General features: G+C 44.3%; 3 protein-coding genes across 4 annotated transcripts; 1 reads left to right on the forward strand and 2 right to left on the reverse strand.

Annotated features, from left to right (window-relative positions):
- Positions 1 to 964: 964 nt before the first annotated feature.
- LOC141014349 (caspase recruitment domain-containing protein 8-like) lies at positions 965 to 2,852 on the reverse strand. The gene is made up of 2 exons (XM_073488087.1): positions 2,753 to 2,852; positions 965 to 2,497 (listed from the first exon to the last, which is right to left on the reverse strand). Exons 1-2 carry the CDS (start codon positions 2,850 to 2,852, stop codon positions 1,101 to 1,103), a joined length of 1,497 nt encoding a protein of 498 aa, XP_073344188.1. The 3' UTR covers positions 965 to 1,100.
- Positions 2,853 to 13,786: 10,934 nt separating this feature from the next.
- LOC141014350 (uncharacterized) lies at positions 13,787 to 18,248 on the forward strand. Its single transcript, XM_073488089.1, has 2 exons — positions 13,787 to 14,114; positions 15,453 to 18,248. The coding sequence occupies exons 1-2, from the start codon at positions 13,787 to 13,789 to the stop codon at positions 17,348 to 17,350; spliced, it is 2,226 nt and encodes a 741-aa protein (XP_073344190.1). The 3' UTR covers positions 17,351 to 18,248.
- A 731-nt stretch (positions 18,249 to 18,979) lies between these two features.
- LOC141014248 (uncharacterized) lies at positions 18,980 to 23,776 on the reverse strand. Of its 2 annotated transcripts, none has more exons than XM_073487968.1 (2): positions 23,667 to 23,776; positions 18,980 to 21,702 (listed from the first exon to the last, which is right to left on the reverse strand). In XM_073487968.1, the coding sequence occupies exon 2, from the start codon at positions 21,614 to 21,616 to the stop codon at positions 19,463 to 19,465; it is 2,154 nt and encodes a 717-aa protein (XP_073344069.1). In that variant the 5' UTR covers positions 21,617 to 21,702; positions 23,667 to 23,776; the 3' UTR covers positions 18,980 to 19,462. The 2 variants fall into 2 exon arrangements, with proteins under 2 accessions (XP_073344069.1, XP_073344070.1); XM_073487969.1 differs by lacking the exon at positions 23,667 to 23,776 and adding an exon at positions 22,240 to 22,425.
- Positions 23,777 to 23,893: the final 117 nt, after the last annotated feature.

A 23,893-nucleotide genomic window follows, 5' to 3' on the forward strand; every position in this document is an offset into this window, starting at 1 on the left:
GACAGATGGCTGAGATGATAAAGAATTGCACCTGATGCTTAAACCAATCACTGAAGCACGTCCTGACCCCACATGACATATTGTTGAACACTACCAAAGTCAGCCAAAGCCTCCAATACGTTTACTTTCTTTAATAAGACTCCTGCTACACATGTGCCAAGACTAAATATGTGCGTCTGATGTGGTTTTTCCACAAAAAAATGTCAACTTTGGTTTGCAGGGAGAGATTGAAAACACATGAAACAGTAACGCACTGATGAATAGAAGCAATCAATACTGACAGCGATAAAAGTACAAACAGATGAAGCCCAAAATAGAAACACAGTTAACAACCTAAAACTGTAAAACAGTAGAAATTGTGTTGTCCTTTAAGGTCAGTTTGTTTATTCAGTTTATTCAGTCATGAAAATGAAGCGAGGTTGATTATTTAGTTTGTTTAGGCAGAAAAAATCTCTTCTCATTAACATTTCTTCCTTAAAACTACAGACTGCTCCTTTAATCAGACACACACACATCATGAATATTCTTCATTTAGCCACAGAGATACCACAGGACACTGTATCACTCAGGTTCGTATGCTAACAAAATCAAATCTATGTTAATAATGAACATACCAGGATAAAGATTAGCCCCCGTTGTGTCTCGTTGAAGAACACTTTGACATTTGGAAAGGAGGAAGTTCACCTGGATAAGAAGTGCGTAATGAAATTAGAAAAATGGAAATTTAAAACTCTACATTTCCACGACAAAGTCCATCATCTGAGGAGATTATTCGAAACGACTCGAGAACAGGGATTGTTTTGTAGAGCTGATGTCGGCCAGCAGATGGCTCCAAACCTCCTCAAGGTTTCCTCTCATGTTCAGTCTATAAACAGGAGATTCCCCTGAAGCTCATGAACTAGTTCACACAGCCTCATCGACAGGAAACTCAACCAGCTGCACTCTGCTCTCATTAGCTCTCATATTCTCCATTTACTAAACATTTCATAAGGTACAATTCTTACATTTACAAACACATTTTTACAAAAGCGCTGGTCATGGTGCGATCTCTGAAACTGTGTGAACCTGCTACACTTTGTGTTCTGGTCCTTCATTTAGCTTCAGATCAGCCCAAGATGTTCACAGAGGAAGGGGTCGAGCTCACAGAGGATCTCAATCATCTCTGAACTGGCAGCGTCACCTTTCTTCCTCACTGTGTCGATAACAAAACGAGCGTTGTCTCTTTTGTTTTGCATCTCGTCCGCTGACTCCCTCTCAGGATCAGTCAGCACCGTTTTCTCCAACAGTTTGTCCAGCAGACTTTTGAGAACAGGTCCTGATATCCCCTCGATGAAGCTGCTCCGTACGTCAAACAGCTTCTTGTTTGGAGGCAGATTCAGAGCGCTCTGCCCACAGGACTTCTTTAGTCCAGCAGATGAAAGACAAACTCGTCTCTCCCAGACACTGTGTCTGTTGGTGTCTCTCAAAAACAGTTTCATGTGTTTCAGGATTTTCTCCAAATCCACCTGGAATGATGGGATGTAGTTGTCATAGTTGTCACAGTCAAATTCTGCTGTTGTTGGTTGAACCAGAACTGAGTCGTCTTCAGGACAAGTGGACAGTGTGTATTCCTGCTTTGGCAGCAGTTTACAGTGTGAGGATGTCTCTATGTAGAGCTCATCTCCAACTAAGTTCTTCCTGGTGCGCCGCACATTTTGGAGCACGACGTTACCTGGTAGCATCAACACATTGAGGAGAGATTCAAGATCTTGATCATCCGGAGACCTGTAGAACAGCAGAACCAGCGCTTGGACCGGCTCAGGAGGTGAGTCTTCATCCTTGACGTTACCAAAACCAGAAAACCCTGTGATGTTGATGATCACATGAGTTTCTGTTATCTTATGAGGGGGGATGAACTCGATGTCCTCATCCTTCACGTGAGCAACTGACAAGAATCCACATCCAGCTGTGGAGCGGATCTCACAGTGTGGGAGCTGAAGCCGACACACAGACTGCTGCAGACATTTGATGTCAAACAGGGGTCCTGCAGGCTTCTTGTGATGTTGGGCCAGTAGCCTCCTGTCCCAAGAGACGATCCTGTAAACCACGTGTCCTTCTCCCTCCATGTGGAACACCAGGCCTGTCACACTGCACTGGTACAGGCCTGGGCAGGAGCACAGGAACCGGTAGGTTTCATCGTTCTCATCAACAGTGACATCAGGTGTAAACTCCTCAAAGCTGCTTTTTAACAGCAGGTCAGGTAAGCTCTCTGATGGTCTGAAGGTCTTGTTCTCTGCAGAGCTGATTTGACTCAGCGAGGGAACGCTGTGAGAACGAGGCAAACAGCTGGAGCCTGTTTGACTCCGACCAGGATCTGAGGACAGTTGGAGGTGAGGACGGGTCGGCTGGGTGTTTGTGACTGAGGAGCTCACAGCTGTAACAGGTGCCTCCAATATTGCCAAGACGTCAATGTAACCTTCTGACGAGCTGTCAGAATACCGGTGCAGCTCAAATGCATCTGGACGACCAGAATGGACCCAGGGGATTGCAATGTTACCATAAATAGTAGAAGAAGCAGAACTACCTCTGGATGGGGCTGCAGGAACCTTTTCAAAATATTTCTCTTCATAGGAGGGACTCGGGTGTCTAGGGGGTCTAGTGCGTAAACTACTTGTGGACTTAAAATGCTTTTCTGAACAATAATAAGAACTCTCCTCATAGGAGGGCCTCGTGGGTCTAATGTTACCACAAACAGGGAGAGAAGCAGAACTACCTCTGCAAATCCTGGACAGGGCCCTCCTGATCCTTCTGGCTGCCCTGCTGAAACATGATGCTCCTCTTTCTCCTCCTCTATGGTCCACAGTTGACGCCATTTTGCTGCATTCACAGTCTGAGTCATGGGGCTGATTAAGCAACAGAAGCAGGAAACTGCTGAGTTTCTTCTATCTCGTTCTGACTCCCTCTTTCAGCCCCAGCTGACCTGTCCTCTCCATTTGTGAGTCTCCTTTGTGTTTCTTCTGCTCCCTGAAATAAAATAACAAAAATTCAAAAATGTCCCCGCAAATCTTTCAGTTAATTTATTCAACAAAATACATTTCCGTCCAGATGTATAACCCCGAATACCACGATGGATAACCGAGTTCACTAGTATACAGTATGTTTCCAGGAAATTAAAATCTACAAGGTTTATAAAAACTATGAATCTCAAATTGTGACTTTACAATAAGAAAATCTGAAATGAACCAGGAGGAGTCTATTAAATTACAGTTGTTCATTCACCAGTTTCTTGTCAGCTCATGATTTTAGTTTAATCAAACAATAAAATCTGCACAGATGATCCTGATGTCACGCTGGTAAATGTAATCTTAAAACTACAGTCTGAAACTTCCTCAGAGAGGTTTTCTAAATACAGCAGGAGATACACATAATATACACATTGAACAGTATTACAATTCATAATTAATAAACCATAAATGTTATCAAACAGTGTTTTCCTGCCAGCTCAGCCTTTCTTTGCGTGATGTGAATAAACTGAACCTTCCAGACAAATGACTACAAACACATCTCTGATTGTAGATTTTAGCTGTTAATTAAGACGTTAAAACATCAGTTTTGTGTCCGACTCACCGGTGAGCTGCACTCGATCAGATCACTCTTCAAACACTGAAAAGAAAAGTCAGGCCAGAGGCGGTTTGTGGTTGGTTTTTATACTTCTTATTCAGTACGTCCTTCCTGTTCTGATATCACAACAACAAGTTTTACAGGCTGAACTTTTAACACCCCTCATATACTTTTCTGTAATGGTTCAGTTCAGTCTGACAAATTGACTAAATCCTGGAAAACGTACGCTGGAAGATGCCAGAAGCAGAACTACTTGTGTTGACATTTTATCTGGTGAACTAAATATTGAGATCTAGTGATTTGTCGCTTTGTTTGTTTTTTAACTTCTTCTCCTCAGGACCCCTTTTTCCACTTTATGCCCTTTTCTTTTTTGTAAATCATTCAGTTTTTGTATTTTACTTTTAACAATCTTACAATTATCATATATCTGTAAAACTTGAATAAAAAATGACTTTCTTTTATACATTTCAACCAAAGATAGTCTTGCTCTTGTCAGAGATCATCTGACCAAATCTGCCTAACATTAATTTTTGTAGCGACAACAGTGCTGAGAGAAGATGACTGAGCTGAAACCAGCAAACATTCTGATGTAGGTGTTGTTTTTTGGCCAAGGTCTGTGACGACTGCAGTGGATATGGGTCTGTTGCAGAACCAGTCCTTAAGACTGGACCCTGCAGACTTTTAAGGTACAAGGACGATGGTGGCTGTCTCGAAATAAGTGGGAACAGTCTCGTGTGAGAATGAGACGTTTAAAATATCAGTAAAAACATCGACTAGCTGATTGGCATATTTCTAGTAAACGGCTAGGGATGTTATCAGGTCCAGCAGCTTTGCTCAGACTTACTCTGAACAACGTTTCTCTCGTATCCGCTGTGGTTACAGTCAGTGGAGGCAGAGTAGACTTCACAGCTGAGTCTTTGTTGAGGAAATCAAAGTGAGCATAAAATGTGATCAGCTAATCCGGCGGCGTGGCCTCACACATGGTGGGGCCGCTTCTGATTTGAAGCCTGTGATGATCTGGATTTCCTGCCGCATATCTTTAGTACTACTGGTGTTGAGGTCCCTCTCCACGCTCCACTGATATCTCCTCTTTTCCCCCTCGAGATCATGGTTTGGCTTCAAATAACTACTTTCTTAAAACAACAACATCGGCTATTGTGACGATCCCGTATCCCTCGGTTTTGCTGGTGTCCATGTCCACAACCTCAGAGACGCATTTAAATGGTACTTTAATACTTTTACTTTTTAATTTTTTACATTTATTTGACAGCTGTGTTTGTTACTTTACTTTGTTACTTTCTCTCAGGAAAGGGTTTAAACATTTTTTTATAAAATAGCTGTCATTGCAGAAGATGTAAGACACATTTTTCTTGGTGAGCACCTGATGGAAAAAACCATCAAATGTCCAGTAGATGGTGATATTTTACCAGTTATAGTACATAGACAAGTACACAACATTGTTTCAGAGTCGAAATACTTCTAATAATATACAGAAGGAGAATTAAATGTTATGTGGTGAGAAATTTTTAGGAGTTTGAACAAGTACTCACCGATTTTGTGCCCTCGGCAAGATTTCAGCTGCCAATTGCCATCGCACAGAAACTACATTGCTTTATCTCACAATTCTTTACTTTTAGAAATAAAACAAGCATAAACTAAAAGCAGCATTAAAGTAACAATGGCATAACATGAAATTTAAATATAATATAATTAAGGAACTGGACAAAAAATATAATATCAAAGAAATCAGTGAGCCACGGGTCAGACTCGAACCCTGGACCGCTGCCGTGTATATGGCCCCTGTACATGGCCCCTGTACATGGCCTCTGTATATGGCCCCTGTATATGGCCCCTGTATATGGCCTCTGTACACGGCCTCTGTATATGGCCCCTGTACACGGCCTCTGTACACGGCCTCTGTATATGGCCCCTGTACACGGCCTCTGTATATGGCCTCTGTATATGGCCCCTGTATATGGCCCCTGTATATGGCCCCTGTACATGGCCTCTGTATATGGCCCCTGTATATGGCCTCTGTACATGGCCTCTGTATATGGCCTCTGTATATGGCCCCTGTATATGGCCTCTGTACATGGCCTCTGTATATGGCCTCTGTATATGGCCCCTGTATATGGCCCCTGTATATGGCCTCTGTATATGGCCCCTGTATATGGCCTCTGTATATGGCCTCTGTATATGGCCCCTGTATATGGCCCCTGTATATGGCCCCTGTATATGGCCTCTGTATATGGCCCCTGTATATGGCCTCTGTATATGGCCCCTGTATATGGCCCCTGTATATGGCCCCTGTATATGGCCTCTGTATATGGCCTCTGTATATGGCCCCTGTACATGGCCCCTGTATATGGCCCCTGTATATGGCCCCTGTATATGGCCCCTGTACATGGCCCCTGTATATGGCCTCTGTATATGGCCCCTGTATATGGCCCCTGTACATGGCCTCTGTATATGGCCTCTGTATATATATGTTGTTGTACTGCAGGTTTCACAGCACAAACACCACCAGGCCTACATCAGGTCCAACATGGTGACACGGTTAAAGGAAGTCCTTTTTGAGGAAGTGAGTAAATAAAACGCTCAGTCTGTATAATCCGGTCGAGTGTCAACATGGAAGTGCATCGCAGAAAGCACTCAGCTGTGTGGCCTGTTTTGAACAAAGGTTGGCATCTCATCAGCAAAGCAGCTCAGCTCTGCAGGAGCAACTCCCACTGAGCAGAGACATGTCCAACAGACGTCTTTTCACGTCCAGTGGAGAGCCAGGACGTTTTTTAGACGTCTTTTCAACGCTCGCTGTCGATGTCCAAGTGACGTTCTTACAGGGTTCAAATGAAAGTTCTTGCAGTGTAATTTTAGACATCTTTTCTGCTCCAGTTACAGACGTCTGAAGAGCTTCTTGTGGTTCGAGATCAAAGTTTTTATTACAGCCACATTTTATTCTATGCTGCAAGAAGGATTTGAACCTCGTCAGGTCAATCCCATCACTGCTGTGTATCTGTATGTAAACATTATGGTGTGTGTCTGTAGATAGCATATAAATAAAACAATAATGTCTTAAAATAAATGTCTTTACATGTCAAACATTTGTCTTTTTCCTCTTTATAGAGAACAAAGATGGCTTCAGTTCCTGACGGTAAGACTCAGACAGTTTTTGTTTTTATTAACTGTATGTGTGACTTATTTACTTATGTAATAATTTATTACAATGTGCTCCTCACGTGTTCCTGCTGGTCTGACATCTCAGTCGATTCACCAGAGAAGAAGTATACTCTGTGAAATACCTGCAGGAGCTGTTTAGTCCAGAAGTTAACCAGTACACGATGGTGCTGTTTAGCTATGGTGACTCTCTTAGACTAGATTACAATCCAGAGTTTCAACAAGTCATCCGCAACTGTGGAAACAGGTTCCACGTCTTTGACAACACAAGCTGTGACAGATGTCAAGTAGTGGATCTGATCAAGAAGATTGACTACATGGTTGCAGAAAACGGGGGGACGTACTACACAGATAAAGAGACGGTCACCATGAAAAGACTCCAGGACGTCCTGTGCGCCATGAACAATTTATTGAGAGATGAGAGCAATGACAACCACAGCCCATCATCCCAGGTGACTGTCAAAGTAAATATTAATTTGCATCTGAGAGACACCAACAGCTCTCACACTGTTTGGGAAAGAGAGGTTTGTCTTCCACCTGCTGGAGTAAAAAGACCCTGTGTGCAGGGCAGTTCAGACCAGAGGCTGAAGGACGTACGGAGCAGCTTCATCGAGGGGATATCAGGACCTGTTCTCAAAAGTCTGCTGGACAAACTGTTTGAGAAAAAGGTGCTGACTGATCCTGAGAGAGAGTCAGCGGACGAGATGCAAAACAGAGGAGATAAAGCTCGTGTTGTTATCGACACAGTGAGGAGGAAAGGTGAAGCTGCCAGTTCAGAGATGATTGAGTTCCTCTGTGAGCTCGACCCCTTCCTCTGTAAACATCTTGGCCTGATAGTCACCTGAATGAACAGGTGATGCTGTCAGAACATGTTGACCTGTTGACATGTTGGTTAGAAACTGATCATCAAACTGAAAAAGACAAAAAGAGGAAAAATACCATGCTCCTCCAGAACTCCGACTTCTTTCCCAGGACCCTGAGTTCAAAGTCAGAACTCTGAGAGAAAAGGCCAGAATTGTAGATATGGACAGTTTTTAAATGTTGAATCTCTTTAATATTTTTTAACTCATGAATCTTTAAAACATCTTTAACCAGATATCTTGAATACAGTTTTTATGACGTCTATCAGCTGATGCTTATCGATCACTGACGCTTCGTATGTTTGATTTCAGCACTTTTGTCTGTTTATTTTCTTACATTCTGTGTTTGTTGCTGTCGTGTTGCTTTCTGTAAAGTCCCCAACAAGAACCAGGTGTCATTCAATCGACCTCCAACTAAAAATGAATGGGACTCCTCAGGTACAGCAGGTAGAGTGTCTGTATTCAGGTGGCCCTTTTGTTTAATGTCACTTATTGTCAGTAGTGTCAGTAACACTGTGACTCTGCAGCTGACTCACATTTATTCCAGGTGAGATCATGACCTCATGTGGGTGAAGAGAAACAACACTTTCCAGCCTGGTGTGAATCTCTGAATTAATCTTAGAGGCACTTAGTTTCCCTCCTCTTATTTTATTGTACAGTAAATGATCTCATCTTACTGTATCTCAAAATAACAACTCTCTTTAGTTGATGTTGTACCTTCAGCAGCCAGCAGGGGGAGCCACCTTATTAATAATGTGAGCGAGCTGTTGGGACTCAAGTCAGAACTTTACTGTCATGAAACAAGATGAGAAGCTTCTGTTTAAAACACTGCTCTGACAAATAATCACATGTTTCTGGTTTTATATCATGAATGTTTATGTATGAATGTAAAACTTAATATCATTTGGTACTTTGATATTGTTTAAGTCTCAGCTGTTGGATGATTTGTTTCCAGTGGGTGAAAAAGGAACCACAAAAAAGAAGGAAAACATGTTTTTACACTGTTTATCATTATTACTCTATCATTGTTACTGTTTCATTGAACATTAATGTCAATAAAATACTGATTGGAGTTCTGCTACAGCCCGGCTCGGACTTCCTCACTTTCCTGTTCCTGTTAATGCCCCACCTGCTGCTGACACACCTGCACCAACAGGGCCCATCCATCAGAACATATTGAGGACTGTAGTATAAATATATGCATTTCTCTGCATTTTGACAGAACCAATGAACCATGAGGAAATACAATCAGCACCAGCAAATAGATGAAAATTGGACTCAAATTCTGGCACAAGACAAAGAAGAAGTTACAAATATGGCCAATGTTGATTTAAATGTATTAAACTTATTTAAACTTATTTCTATGCTAAAAAGAACTTACTGACACGAGTAACACTTTATAATAACCATCATTATTAAATGGTAGATTTATAGTTAATCAAACTTTAGTTAAGTTATTTCACTGTTAAGAAGCAACAAAATGCTTTATAAACCATTTATTTGCAATTATTTATTGGAAAGTTGCAATTTATGTTTATAAAACTGTAAATGGTGAATAAATACTGTGTAGGTCTTTTATAAACATGATTTGGATGAGTTGCAGCGGATGTTTTTACTTGTTACAATTACTTAATAAATGTTTTATGGATCATTTAATTGTTTCTTAACAGGAAATGATTTAACTAAGTCTAATTAACTATAAATTTCAGTATGTCTCAGATCCTGGCTACAGCCCTGGTTGTATTGTTGGTGCTGTGTGACTGATTAAGACAAAAGTGATTTGTGATTTTTTACATTTTTGATTTAATCACCTTTCAGGCTCTGTATTCGTATTGTCAAGTCCATACAATATTTTGAGGCTTTTTAAGTGACGTTTAAAAGTCATAATCTAAACTAAAGGGGGTTTGTGGATATAACAGATAATAACACCATGTGTAACCTCAGCACTGTCTCACTACAACACATAGAAGTCTGATCATTGTGGCTCCATCAGCGCTGAAAACTCTCAGCAAAATCACCCGCCGACAGCAAAACGAAACCGAAAGTGTAAATGTAGTGTTACCAGTCCTGCCCCTGTAACCCATGTAGAAACCTCTTTGTCTTTACTCTGCGATGTGTTGTGCGAGAATGACCAGGGAAACGGGCTGGAGGGTTCTGACACTCACTTTACTCGGTCTGTCACAAAATAAACAAACAGGAGAGACTTGAGCGGTGTACATGAGGAGGTTGTCGACACTGCAGACATGTTCCAGTCAGACTCCCATTCACATAAAATAATAATGTTCTTTCTCAAAGCAACAGAAAATAATATGTAAAAATGAAAAAATATAATCTCCAGAATATTATAAATTAACTTAAATAAAAATAAATAAATTAACTGAAATAACTTCAGTTATTCTCACAGAACCCTCATTCATTCACATATAAATAGCATCCCCACTTATTAACCAGTGGACCTCTAATAAACATAATTAACCATCTCCATACCTGTCACAAAATAAACATAAACAGGAGAGACTTGAGCGGTGTACATGAGGAGGTTGTCGACACTGCCGAGGAGAAATGAAAAGAGTCACACACACAAAACAAAAACACCGTGAATCGGCTCTCGGCTAATGAAGCGTGTAATGTAAACACTACCCACAACATCCCGACATGAACCGCACCGGACTTGTTAAGCAACAGTCTCATAAAACAACACTTTTTGTACTTTCAGTGGGAGAGAAGCTTCCACACATCCTACCTGCAGACATGTTCCGGTCAGACTCTGACCAGAACGCGCAGGCGCAGAACCTCATAACTCCCCGTCATAGCCCCTCCCCTACACACACACACACAGAGCTCCCCAAAACAGACAGGCAGAAGAGAAAAACCTTAACTGTGTGAAAAATAAAATAATAACTGAATATTTTGGTGAAATTATATCAAAGTAAATATCCAACTGTTACACCCCCTTCACAGACACCCACCGCCCGCTGTGGAAACGTGGCAGTCCCCGACAGACATGGACAACAATGATGGAGGAATCTGTGCGTAAAAGTCCGCCTGCGTCCTCCGACCAGAACCAACGAGGGACTGCAGCTGTCAGAACCGACCGGTGAAGACAACACACCGACCCGGAGACACTCCTGAAGACAGTAAGAGACAACACTGATGTCTACACACACTGAAACACACACTGAAACACACACAGCTTCAACACACACACACACGCACACACACACACACACACAGGACAAAATAACTCACTTTTATTTTTAAAGGATGACTTTGTCTGTGGTCTTATGACAGATCAGAGTAAACCGGTGTTCTGGATTAACTGGTGACCGTCAGTTGAAGCGTCTGTGGTTGTGATTTTTTCCTGTTTACAACTTCTTCCGTAACAACCAGCAACTCTGATACTGAAGGTCAGACATGTTTCCTCAAACAGGAGCCCAACCACAGGTCAGTTATGTTTGGCACAGAGAAAACGAAAGTTACAGTTGTAACTACGGTTCTATGAGTCCCGGATGACCGCCAGAGGCGGTGCTTTAAGCACTGGATAACTCCACCCGCGCTAGCGCATGTCGAGTACGAATAACAACAACATCACCTGTGACCCCTGCATGACCCCCGGGAGGCTATATCTTCCGGTGTCAGCAGGCAATCGGCTCCCAAAATCTGCTCGCGAACGCGCAAGGATTCTGAGTGACAGAGCACTCTGGCGGTCATCCGGGACTGGCTGGGGCTGGCATGTGGAGAAGACCAACTGCCTCAGCACCCTCCATGGCAGCTAAGGCTCGCTCATCCGACCCTGGCCTGGTGAGGGCTGACGTGTCTCCCCAGCAGGAATGCAGCTCCTTCAAAAAATCAGGAGAGTGCGGCACCATAGTCTTCGCCGGTGGGGGGTTGCGCCTGTAGAAAGCGCTAGGAGCCTGTCCCTGACTCGGAGCGTCAAGCTGCAGGCGTGCCAGGGCAGCCCGGATGATTGCCCCCATGGAGGAGTCATCAGACCCCCGCCGGGAATCCGAGGCTGAAGAATGTGAGGAGCCCACTGCAGTCGGAGTCGTCAACCCGACCTGGGAATCATTAAACTGGCTGGATGAAGCTGCAATGGAGATAGCATCGTCCACCGGCAGTGGTGACTCCTGAGTAGCCGCAACCGCAGCATGTGTCAGCCTACCAGCAGGCTGCAGGCTAAGGAGAAGTGTCTTCATTTGCTCCATATCAGCAGCCAGACGGTCGACCTTAGAGGAGAGCTGGTTATCTGCCTTCCTCCGCCGTTTTCCTGCGGGGACACCATCCCCATCCCGTGTGGCAGACCGCTTCTGTGCGGCATCCTGACAGGAATCCACCCCCTCAGACTGGAATGAAGGCAGGCAGGATAGTAGATCCATTTGGGCCAGCCTGGCCAGCCTTACTGACCTTGGCATGATGCCACAATTTATGCAGGCTTCATCGGTGATGGCCTCCCGCAGGTGATCCACGCCAAGACAGGACACACACCGGTCATGGCCATCCTCAGGCTCCAGGGACACCATACAACTGCCACAGGCATGCTCCATCCGGAACCAGGTGGAGAGGTAGCCAAAAGAAAAACAAAGTGTGACGCCGCTGGGACAGGAACGCCAACTCTTTGAAACACAAAGCCAAGTTGGGAGAGGGGGCAGGTGCGCAACCTTCACCAACAAGGTTATTAGTTTAAGAAAAACACACAACTGAGCTTGAAGGGGGACTGGACCCTACCTCAATCAACACAGTTGAATCCTTCAATAATACTTCGAACACTAAACAGGGAAACACACATACAAAAAAAACCAAACAGTTATTAGCATTCAAAGCAGCATCAGCTTGTTAGTAACACAGCCCTCAGCAGCTGTGTGCAATGCTGAAAGGTGAGGGGCGGAGACGCCACCAAACCAGCAAAGCCACCCTACCAGAGCAGGTAACAACATACAACGTGCAAAACACTGGCGACAGCCTCTCAGAGGACGAGCGTCAGCCCGTTACTCCTGCCACGGAGGCACGAGACTGCACAGAGCCAGCAGCACGCCAGTAACAATTGTACCGGGCCATTCAAATGGCCATGCTTTACTTGCGTACACCTCGACGCGTGGTCACGAGAAGAGTGAAGGAGCTGATTGCCTGCTGACACTGGAAGATATAGCCTCCCAGGGGTCATGCTGAACAAAGAGGCATATCCGAGGACAGCTACGTCTTCTCTTCCTTTCTTCAACATCTGTTGACAACCACAGACACATTCAGCTGACAGTAATGTCAGTAGTCAGCTGACTACTGAATACATTTTATTGAAGTGTATTAAGCGGGATTTATGGTTCTGCGTCGATTGTGCGCCTAGGCGTCGGCGAACATGATCGCCGTGATTTTTCATTTATAGTAGTGCGGCGGTGTCTATGCATCGCGTGGTAATTCACCGCCACAACGCTAGGGGGCGCTGAGTAACGAAACCGTATGAATTCGTACCTGGAGTGTTTACTTTCCGGTTACGCCAGAAGCGGGGAGTGAACACGCCTGGTCTCTGGTAAACAGTACATTGAACAATGGCGACTGAGCGAGAGAGGATACTTTTGGAGCTGGAGCTGATCGATATTGAAGAACAAATGCTTCTAGTGCAAATGTTAAATACCAAACGAAGGAGAAGACGTGTGAGGAGGTGGTCTGTACGTCCTTTGAACGCTGCGACCCGGAAATGATGTAACGCGGACCAATCACAGCCCTCGAGGTCCGCGTCGCATGTCCCTGCTGTCTGCGCCGTTTCGACGCGTAGTTAGGATTTTTGGGAGGCGCGCGTCAAGTGACGCAGATGTTCAGCGTAGGGGTCTGCGTCGACGGCGTAGCTACGGCGTAGGTACGCCGTCGACCTGACGCAGAACCATAAATCCCGCTTTAGAGTCACTGAGTTCTGAAATAGTGTGGTCAAAGTTTAAATTTTAAAAAAAGGAGTCATTTTCAGACGTCTTGCCCATGATCATTATATTATCAATGATTATCAACTGTGTTATATGTGGTAAACATTTAAGATGTGTTTTTAAAATCTAAAACAACTTTAAAATGATTTTAATTTTCAATCCTCTGCTTTATTTTAGGCTCTGGGACCAGAAGAAAAACACAAAGTTTCTATTTGAGATCAAGTTGGAAAACAAAAAGAGAAGATGGAGCAAACAGAGGGAACACCTCGTCCTCCCCTCTCTCCTGAGCATGACGCAGACTGTAGTCAGAAGGCAGATGACACATCAGAGACTGAGGAGGAAAAGCTGAATGAAGAGGGAGATGAGTCGTTACACAAAAATCAAGGAGGTCAAACTTCCGTCTCAGAAAAACAGATGAATGCAGATGAGAAGTGTTCAGAGGAGGTTGTTCAAGATGAACTGCCAAGAAAAGTCATCAGTTTGCCTCCCAATTCTGCCCCCAGCTCTACAGAGTCCATCGTCAATACTCATTCGGCCAACCAATATGGCGAGACCTTTATACCAGTTGAAGGTTTGTTATATGTGCTATTACAATCTGCGAAGTGTATACCTAATATGACTGCTGATACTGACTCAGATTGGAGAAAGGAAACAGTAACGAGAGCTTCCTCTAGTTTTGATTATCCTGATGAGTTCAGCCTTAGAGAGAGTAAGAAAAGGTTTCCCTCCACTGCAGCAGATCCTACACCAGGTCACAGTCAGGATAATACCAAGGGAACGGCGCTGTATGCAACAGCTGGTCCATCCACCCTTCTTCTCTCCACCAAAGACGACAAAGATTCGGACTCTGCTGCGTTTTATGACAGAAAAAAGGGAGTTGAGTTACCTGGTAGCACAGTGGGTGTTCATTATAAACCGCCAAGAACTAAAAACAGTGTCCAGGATCTCCGAGGATCCAGCACTAGAGAAAAACAGAAAGAAGAAGCGACCCACAATATACTACCTTACCCAGGCCTGTTAGATGTTTCCCCCTTTTACCCGCATACCTCAAACTGGAAGGAAGGCGGACCATGGACTAAAAACAGCGTCCAGGATCTCCGAGGATCCAACACTAGAGAAAAACAGAAAGAACAAGCGTCCCCCAATATACTACCTTACCCAGGCCTGTTAGATGTTTCCCCCTTATACCCGCGTACCTCAAACTGGAAGGAAGGCGGACCATGGACTAAAAACAGCGTCCAGGATCTCCGAGGATCCAACACTAGAGAAAAACAGAAAGAACAAGCGTCCCCCAATATACTACCTTACCCAGGCCTGTTAGATGTTTCCCCCTTTTACCCGCATACCTCAAACTGGAATGATTTTCAAATGCCATTTGTAAAATCAGGTGAAAGGTTACCTCCAGGATTTTTTCCTCTTTCTTACTTCCCATCCTATGACAATCCACTTACCAGCTCTCAGTCCATCGTCCATTCTCATTCGGCCCGACGATATGGCGAGACCTTTACACCAGCTGAAAGTTGTTTGGACATGCCAGTACAATCTGCAAAGTGTATACCTAATGTGACTGCTGATACTGATTCAGATTGTGACACTAGACACAAGATCAGCTTTGGGAGAAAGAAAAAATCAATTCTTGTTAATATTATTGAGTTTATCTGTAGAAAGAGTAAGGAAATGCACTCCGTCACTGCAGCATATGCTAGGCCAGGTCAGAGTAAGGATAATACCAGGGAAACAGCCAGTCCAGAGTCTGACTCTGATTGTGACACTTCTGAACGCAGCAAAATGAAGTCAGCTTTGAAACATAAAAAAAAATCCCAAAGCCACAGCTCCAGAAGGAAGAAGAAATCAAAGAAATCCTCCCCTGGTGTTGCTTCTACTGTTGATTCCTCTGACTTCACGTTAGATCGACCTCCACCTGGTCCACTCAGAGAAACAGTGATAGAGACTCCCTCCACTGCAGCAGATGCTACACCAGGACACAGTCAGGATAAAACCAGGGAAACTGAGCTGCAGGCAGCAGCTGGTCCATCCACCCTCGAACACATCGCGGCTCTCGATGACTCTCTTTCTGATTCTGATATATTATTAGACAACAGATGGAGCTGCAGCCCTGATGTCTACACTGCAGAAAGTGGAGAAAATAGATCTGTGCAGTCTGAAACCGCGTCAGGAGCTGAAAGTGATGCACAGTTGGAAATGGAGACATCTCTAACAGATGTGAAGTCCTCAGTCACAAACACCTGGCAAACTGAGTCTGCTGGTCTGTTCACCCTTCAACAACCAGACTTCAGGCTTCAGTCTCCTGCAGAATTATCTGACTTAGATCCAGAGTTAGAACTTCTGGATGATCTCTTCTCGATTTACAGCTCTGCTGTCCACACTGCAGGAAGTGGAGAAAATATAAACCTTCAACTGTTGTCTGTGCCGTCTGAATGTGAGGCAGGAGGTGACGCCGACGCCTTGGCAATATTGGAGGCACCTGTTACAGCTGTGAGCTCCTCCGCCACAAACACCCAGCCGACCCGTCCTCACCTCCAGCTGTCCTCAGATCCTGGTTGGAGTCAAAGAGGCTCCAGCTGTTTGCCTCGTTCTCACAGCGTTCCCTCGCTGAGTCAAATCAGCTCTGCAGAGAACAAGACCTTCAGATCATCAGAGAGCTTACCTGACCTGCTGTTAAAAAGCAGCTTTGAGGAGTTTACACCTGATGTCACTGTTGATGAGAACGATGAAACCTACCGGTTCCTGTGCTCCTGCCCAGGCCTGTACCAGTGCAGTGTGACAGGCCTGGTGTTCCACATGGAGGGAGAAGGACACGTGGTTTACAGGATCGTCTCTTGGGACAGGAGGCTACTGGCCCAACATCACAAGAAGCCTGCAGGACCCCTGTTTGACATCAAATGTCTGCAGCAGTCTGTGTGTCGGCTTCATCTCCCACACTGTGAGATCCGCTCCACAGCTGGATGTGGATTCTTGTCAGTTGCTCACGTGAAGGATGAGGGCATCGAGTTCATCCCCCCTCATAAGATAACAGAAACTCATGTGATCATCAACATCACAGGGTTTTCTGGCTATGGTAATGTCAAGGATGAAGACTCACCACTTGTCCCGGTCCGAGCGCTGGTTCTGCTGTTCTACAGGCCTCCGGATGATCAAACTCTTGAATCTCTCCTCAATGTGTTGATGCTACCGGGTAATGTCATGCTCCGGGATGTGCAGCGCACCAGGAAAAAATTAGTTGGAGATGAGCTCTACATAGAGACATCCCCACACTGTAAACTCCTGCCAAAGCAGGAATACACACTGTCCACTTGTCCTGAAGACGACTCAGTTCTAGTTCAACCAACAACAGCAGAATTTTACTGTGACAACTATGACAACTACTTTACATCTTTCCAGGTGGATTTAGAGAAAATCCTGAAACATATTAAACTGTTTTTGAGAGACACCAACAGACACAGTGTCTGGGAGAGACGAGTTTGTCTTTCATCTGCTGGACTAAAGAAGTCCTGTGGGCAGAGCGCTCTGAATCTGCCTCCAAACAAGAAGCTGTTTGACGTACGGAGCAGCTTCATCGAGGGGATATCAGGACCTGTTCTCAAAAGTCTGCTGGACAAACTGTTGGAGAAAAAGGTGCTGACTGATCCTGAGAGGGAGTCAGTGGACGAGATGCAAAACAAAAGAGACAAAGCTCGTTTTGTTATCGACACAGTGAGGAAGAAAGGTGAAGCTGCCAGTTCAGAGATGATTGAGATCCTCTGTGAGCTCGACCCCTTCCTCTGTGAACATCTTGGGCTGGTCTGAAGCTAAATTACCAGAACTCCGACCCCAAACCCAGAACCCTGAGTTCAAAGTCAGAACTCTGAGTAAAAAGTCAGAATTGTAGATATGGACAGTTTTTAAATGTTGAATCTCTTTAATATTTTTTAACTCATGAATCTTTATGACATTTTTAACCAGATATCTTGAATACAGTTTTTATGACGTCTATCAGCTGATGCTTATCGATCACTGATGCTTCGTATGTTTGATTTCAGCACTTTTGTCTGTTTATTTTCTTACATTCTGTGTTTGTTGCTGTCGTGTTGCTTTCTGTAAAGTCCCCAACAAGAACCAGGTGTCATTCAATCGACCTCCAACTAAAAATGAATGGCACTCCTCAGGTACAGCAGGTAGAGTGTCTGTATTCAGGTAGCCCTTTTGTTTAATGTCACTTATTGTCAGTAGTGTCAGTAACACTGTGACTCTGCAGCTGACTCACATTTATTCCAGGTGAGATCATGACCTCATGTGGGTGAAGAGAAACAACACTTTCCAGCCTGGTGTGAATCTCTGAATTAATCTTAGAGGCACTTAGTTTCCCTCCTCTTATTTTATTGTACAGTAAATGATCTCATCTTACTGTATCTCAAAATAACAACTCTCTTTAGTTGATGTTGTACCTTCAGCAGCCAGCAGGGGGAGCCACCTTATTAATAATGTGAGCGAGCTGTTGGGACTCAAGTCAGAACTTTACTGTCATGAAACAAGATGAGAAGCTTCTGTTTAAAACACTGCTCTGACAAATAATCACATGTTTCTGGTTTTATATCATGAATGTTTATGTATGAATGTAAAACTTAGTATCATTTGGTACTTTGATATTGTTTAAGTCTCAGCTGTTGGATGATTTGTTTCCAGTGGGTGAAAAAGGAACCACAAAAAAGAAGGAAAACATGTTTTTACACTGTTTATCATTATTACTCTATCATTGTTACTGTTTCATTGAACATTCATGTCAATAAAATACTCTAATATTGACACTGATGTTGGTCTAAAAGTGCATTATTTGTTGGACTGTAAGGTTGAGATTTGTCTCATTTTGGATACAGAAGAATTTACATTCATGACTGAAAACTGAATTTAAGACATTTTAAGGCTGTTTAAAGGACTTTAGCTGTTGTCAAACCTACAGGAGGAGTTATTGGTGTATCATGGATGTGTTAAGAGATTTGTAGCTGTGCATCAAAGTCATTAAGTGGTAACACCATCTGTAACTCCAGCACTCAGTAAATCACAGCAGATTTGAACACAAAGCGATCTCAATTCATACTTCAGGAGAAATGTCTGCTGTGACTTTATTAATTAAATCTCTGGTCCGCTTGCTGAATGTCTGCATCTCAAACTGGCTTGTCTGAACAAACAGCAGCTGGATGCAAATCAAAATAATAATGCATCCACCTCGTGAGTTTCTTTATAAAACCTTAATGTGAAACAGTTACCAGCTCATGTTCTGGGCTGCTGTGACTCATTATTGAGAAGTTCATATTTGTGATATTAGATGCAAATCTTTGCAGATAAATGGACAAAAAGGTCTTTTTCAGCACTTGAATGTTTCATTTTTGCTCGTCATTGTGAATATCAGGTCACAGTCAGGACACTCAAAACAAACACTGACAGTAATCACCTGCTCATACTTTATTTGATTGAGTGTATTTGACACCGACGGTCATTTTCCACAAACAAGTTCACTCTCACGTCGACAGACAAGTTTCAGTCTAATGACAGATTTATGACGACACATTAAAGGTCCCATTTGTAAGACGGTTGACGTCTGAGTCTCGTTCTCAACTCGTCAAATACTGACGCTTCGTGTTGGTAGGTCGTAAACTGTAGACATCAAGTATCCAGCAGTGTGTTAAAGTCAAACATACGAAGCATCAGTGATCGTCAGAATCAGGTGATGAACGTCATAAAAAACTCAGACTGCATTCAAGATATTTGGTTTAAAAGGTTATAAAATGATTCGTTAGTAAAAAAAAAAAGAAAAAAAGAAAAATCAATTCAACATTTAAAAACTGTCCATATCTACACTTCATCAGAGTTCAGGGTTTGATCTCAGATCAGTTTCTAACCTCCAGGTCAGCATGATCATGATCAGATCAGCCCAAGATGTTCACAGAGGAAGGGGTCGAGCTCACAGAGGAACTCAATCATCTCTGAACTGGCAGCTTCACCTTTCCTCCTCACTGTGTCGATAACAACACGAGCTTTATCTCCTCTGTTGCGCTCCACGTCCGCTTCCTCCCTCTCAGAATCAGTCAGCACCTTTTGCTCAAACAGTTTGTCCAGTAGACTTTTGAGAACAGGTCCTGATATCCCCTCGATGAAGCTGCTCCGCACTTCCTTCAGAACCTGGTCTGAACTGCCCTGCACACAGGGTCTTTTTACTCCAGCAGGCGGAAGACAAACCTCTCTTTCCCAAACAGTGTGAGAGCTGTTGGTGTCTCTCAGAAGCGTCTTCATATTTAACACGATTGTTTTCAATCTCACCTGGAATGATGGGATGTAGTTGTCATAGTTGTCACAGTCAAATTCTGCTGTTATTGGTTGAACTAGAACTGAGTCGTCTTCAGGACAAGTGGACAGTGTGTATTCCTGCTTTGGCAGCAGTTTACAGTGTGAGGATGTCTCTATGTAGAGCTCATCTCCAACATTTATCTTCCTGGTGCGCCGCACATTTCGAAGCACGGCGTTACCTGGTAGCATCAACACATTGAGGAGGGATGTGAGCTCATTCAGGGGCCTGTAGAACAGCAGAACCAGCGCTCGGACCGGCTCAGGAGGTGAGTCTTCATCCTTGACGTTACCGAAACCAGAAAACCCTGTGATGTTGATGATCACATGAGTTTCTGTTATCTTATGAGGGGGGATGAACTCGATGCTCTCATCCTTCACGTGAGCAACTGACAAGAATTCACATCCAGCTGTGGAGCGGATCTCACAGTGTGGGAGATGAAGCCGACACACAGACTGCTGCAGACATTTGATGTCAAACAGGGGTCCTGCAGGCTTCTTGTGATGTTGGGCCAGTAGCCTCCTGTCCCAAGAGACGATCCTGTAAACCACGTGTCCTTCTCCCTCCATGTGGAACACCAGGCCTGTCACACTGCACTGGTACAGGCCTGGGCAGGAGCACAGGAACCGGTAGGTTTCATCGTTCTCATCAACAGTGACATCAGGTGTAAACTCCTCAAAGCTGCTTTTTAACAGCAGGTCAGGTAAGCTCTCTGATGGTCTGAAGGTCTTGTTCTCTGCAGAGCTGATTTGACTCAGCGAGGGAACGCTGTGAGAACGAGGCAAACAGCTGGAGCCTCTTTGACTCCGACCAGGATCTGAGGACAGTTGGAGGTGAGGACGGGTCAGCTGGGTGTTTGTGACTGAGGACTTCACAGCTGTAACAGGTGCCTCCATTTCAACCAGGGCGTCACTGTCACCTGCTGACGTGCTTCCAGGCTGCACAGACAACAGCTCAAACATGAGATTCAAGTCATCAGCTGAGAGAGGCTCCTCTGAAAGAGGGACTAACAAAACAGGACCTTCTGTGTCGGTGTCACACTGGGATGCTGATAAAACCTCAGTCTCATCTTTGGTTTTGCTGCTGCAGACGGGGCTCAAGCTCTGCTCGCCTCGTTGTCCGGGGTAAGAGAAGGAATCTAACTTATCTTTCAGTTGAGTCGGTTTGTTCAGGCGGTCAGGACGTATCCTAGATTCAGAAGAACTTTCATCATCATTTGCACTCAAGATGGAAGAGGAGGAATTTCCAGGATTTCTGCTGACGTTTCTGTTTGGCAGCTTATCCGATGCAAAGAGAGGAGAGCTGGTAGACGAGCTGCCATGTTCTGACACTCTCTCCGGGGTACTCCTGTTTTCTTTCTCCACCACCTCAACTTCACTTATGCTGCTGCAGACAGGGCTCCAGCTGTTGAGTGACTGCTTGTAAGGGAGGCCTGACAGTTCAAGACACAGCTGACGTTTAATTCTGGTAGTACGTCTGGACTTGGCTGAGCTGATGGGCTTTTTCCAGCGTTGGGTACGAGGAGGTGGTCCCGAGCCATGAAGATGTATCCTCAATTTATGCCGCCGATTATAATTATGATGTCTCAAGATGAAAGAGGGAGAAGAAGGGGGGCCGATGTCGTGAACACCCTCCTCTGAGAACGTCTTTTTTGGAGTCCTCTGTTTTCCTGAGAGACATCCATGATTTTTATAAAACGACACATCCCCATATTTTCCCATTTTTTGTCCCATCTTGTCTTTTCTTCTGTTTTCAACTCAATCTCAAGTAGAAACCTTTCAAAACAGCTTCCTCTGTGTTTTTCTTCTGGACCCAGACCCTAAAACAAAGCAGAGGATGGAAAATGAAAACCTTTGTTAAGCTGTTTCAGATTATAGCCTACAGTGAACAGTGAACAGCCTGAACTTTGCTTCATTACAACTCACTTCAAATGTATGATGATGACCTGGATGCTTTCAACAGAACGCTGGAATTTGACATAACTTTCTTATTTAGCAGGTTTTGATAGTTGTTAAATGGTTTTATGAATATGGTTATGACAATAGTTTTTATTAAAAATGTTTTTACATTTCAAATGGTTTGCATTGTAACCTGTTGAGGCTTGTTAAATACTTTTTGTTCAAATTTGAAACAACGCGTCAATGCAACGCACCCCCAAAAAATGTTTTCTTGAAATTTCTTTAGATTTTGTTTATTTGGTCTATTTCATGACAAAAAAAACAAACAAAAACACGGCAACATTTTTTCCCTAACTGGCATCATAATGTGTACCACAGAGGGTTGAATCCAACCCTTTGTGACAGGTCAAAAACAGCATCTTTTGTTTTAAGTCAACGTTTGCAAAGTAGCTACTTACTTAAACCGCTTTTCCACCAACATTAGCGGGTCTACACTGGGTTCATACTTCCCGCAGACTGTCTATGATTTTTTATCTGAAGCGCTACGTTCTACGTTACGTTTCACATCACGAATGCACCGAAAACAGAAGAGAAAACAACAATAGACCTTCATGAAAGAAGCGTCGACAAAACGGTGGATACGTTTTTTTGAGCGTCACAACCCCTGTGACATGACTCGTTTCACTGCCATAATTTGAGCCATTCGGTCCGATCCATTCGGATGTTGATAACACGCCGTCACTTTGCGCGGTGGAGTTTAGCGCGTTCACCTGGATCTTAAGTTTGGATCAAAGCCGAGGTGATAAAAACCCAGGTCCAGTGTTTTACCTGTGGAGAAGGTGTATTATAACCCGTTTCCACTGGTGCAATGGGAATGTGTAAACTCTGCACCCGGGTCAGTTTACTCTGCAGCAGACCCGGGTTTTTAAATCACCTCGGCTGAGACCACGTGATCACGCTAAATTCCGCCGCGCGAAGTGATGACGCGTTATCAACATCGGAGATGGCGCGTAAATAAAGAAGCAATTAGGGATGCGGTCCATTATGGACGTTTTATTACTGGACACAGTGTTGGAGGTGGAGCCCTGTTCATTCCTATGAAAGCAGTGGTGTTTTGAAGCAACAACAAAAAATTAAAGGTTTGACTTCCCGGCTTTAAAAATAACTGGCTCGCCGACAGAGCCGGCTAACTTCCGGTTTAGCGCCCGGCTATAAAATCACTGACTCATGCGGCTCTTCTAGACTTTCCAAATGTTGTCGGAGCGAACGGCTCAAATTATGACAGTTAAACGAGTCATTTCGCGGAGGTTGTGACGCTCAAAATAGTTTTTATCCACCGTTTTACAGACGCTTCTTTCACGACGGCTCTACCGTTGTTTTCGCTTCTGCGTACGACGACGGCTTCCGGCGCATTCGTGACGTGACACGTGACGTCAGTGACGTGCAACGTAACGTTTCAGGTAAACATCACAGACGGACCGCGGGAAGTGGGAATGGGGTCAAAGATGATTTTTAACCGGTTGACCCGCGTTCAAACAACCCGCGTGGACCCGCTGGTGTCGGTGGGAAGCGGCATTAGTGTCTTATCTGTGTGTTGCAGACACGCGGGGACAGTGAACGCCTCACAGTACAAAGGGACCGTTAGACTGAGCCGAAGTGTGACGTGTTGCTCGCGCACAGCTGTTTTTGTTTTACCACCTTTGTTCCGCACATGTCGTTAAAGTCCGTAATTTCAGCATTTCTTCCGTTTAATTTGACATTTGTGGGAGTTTCTGTGTCACAGATGTAAACAGGACCCAGCTGATGGACAGATGAGACCTCCGAGGCTGCGGCCCGGAAGAAGTTGTGGACTTCAGTGTGTGTTGACGTCAGCGTTGTCTCTTACCGAGCGAGGACGAGAGGTGTCTTCAGGATCGACGTGTTGTCTTCACAGGTGTGGTCCCTCGTTGGATCTGGTCGGAGGACACGGGCGGACACGTCTCCGTCTCTGCTGGATCATCCCGGTTTCCACTGAAGTTTACTTTCGGTTTCACAAGCAACTTTCAAAAAACCCTGGAGGGGGGGCACGTGTGCGCATGTCACATTCCTTTGTGTCCATTCACTTGTAAAGTG

This window comes from Pagrus major, chromosome 19 (genome assembly GCF_040436345.1).
Source record: "Pagrus major chromosome 19, Pma_NU_1.0".
NCBI classification, from domain to species: Eukaryota; Metazoa; Chordata; class Actinopteri; order Spariformes; family Sparidae; genus Pagrus; species Pagrus major.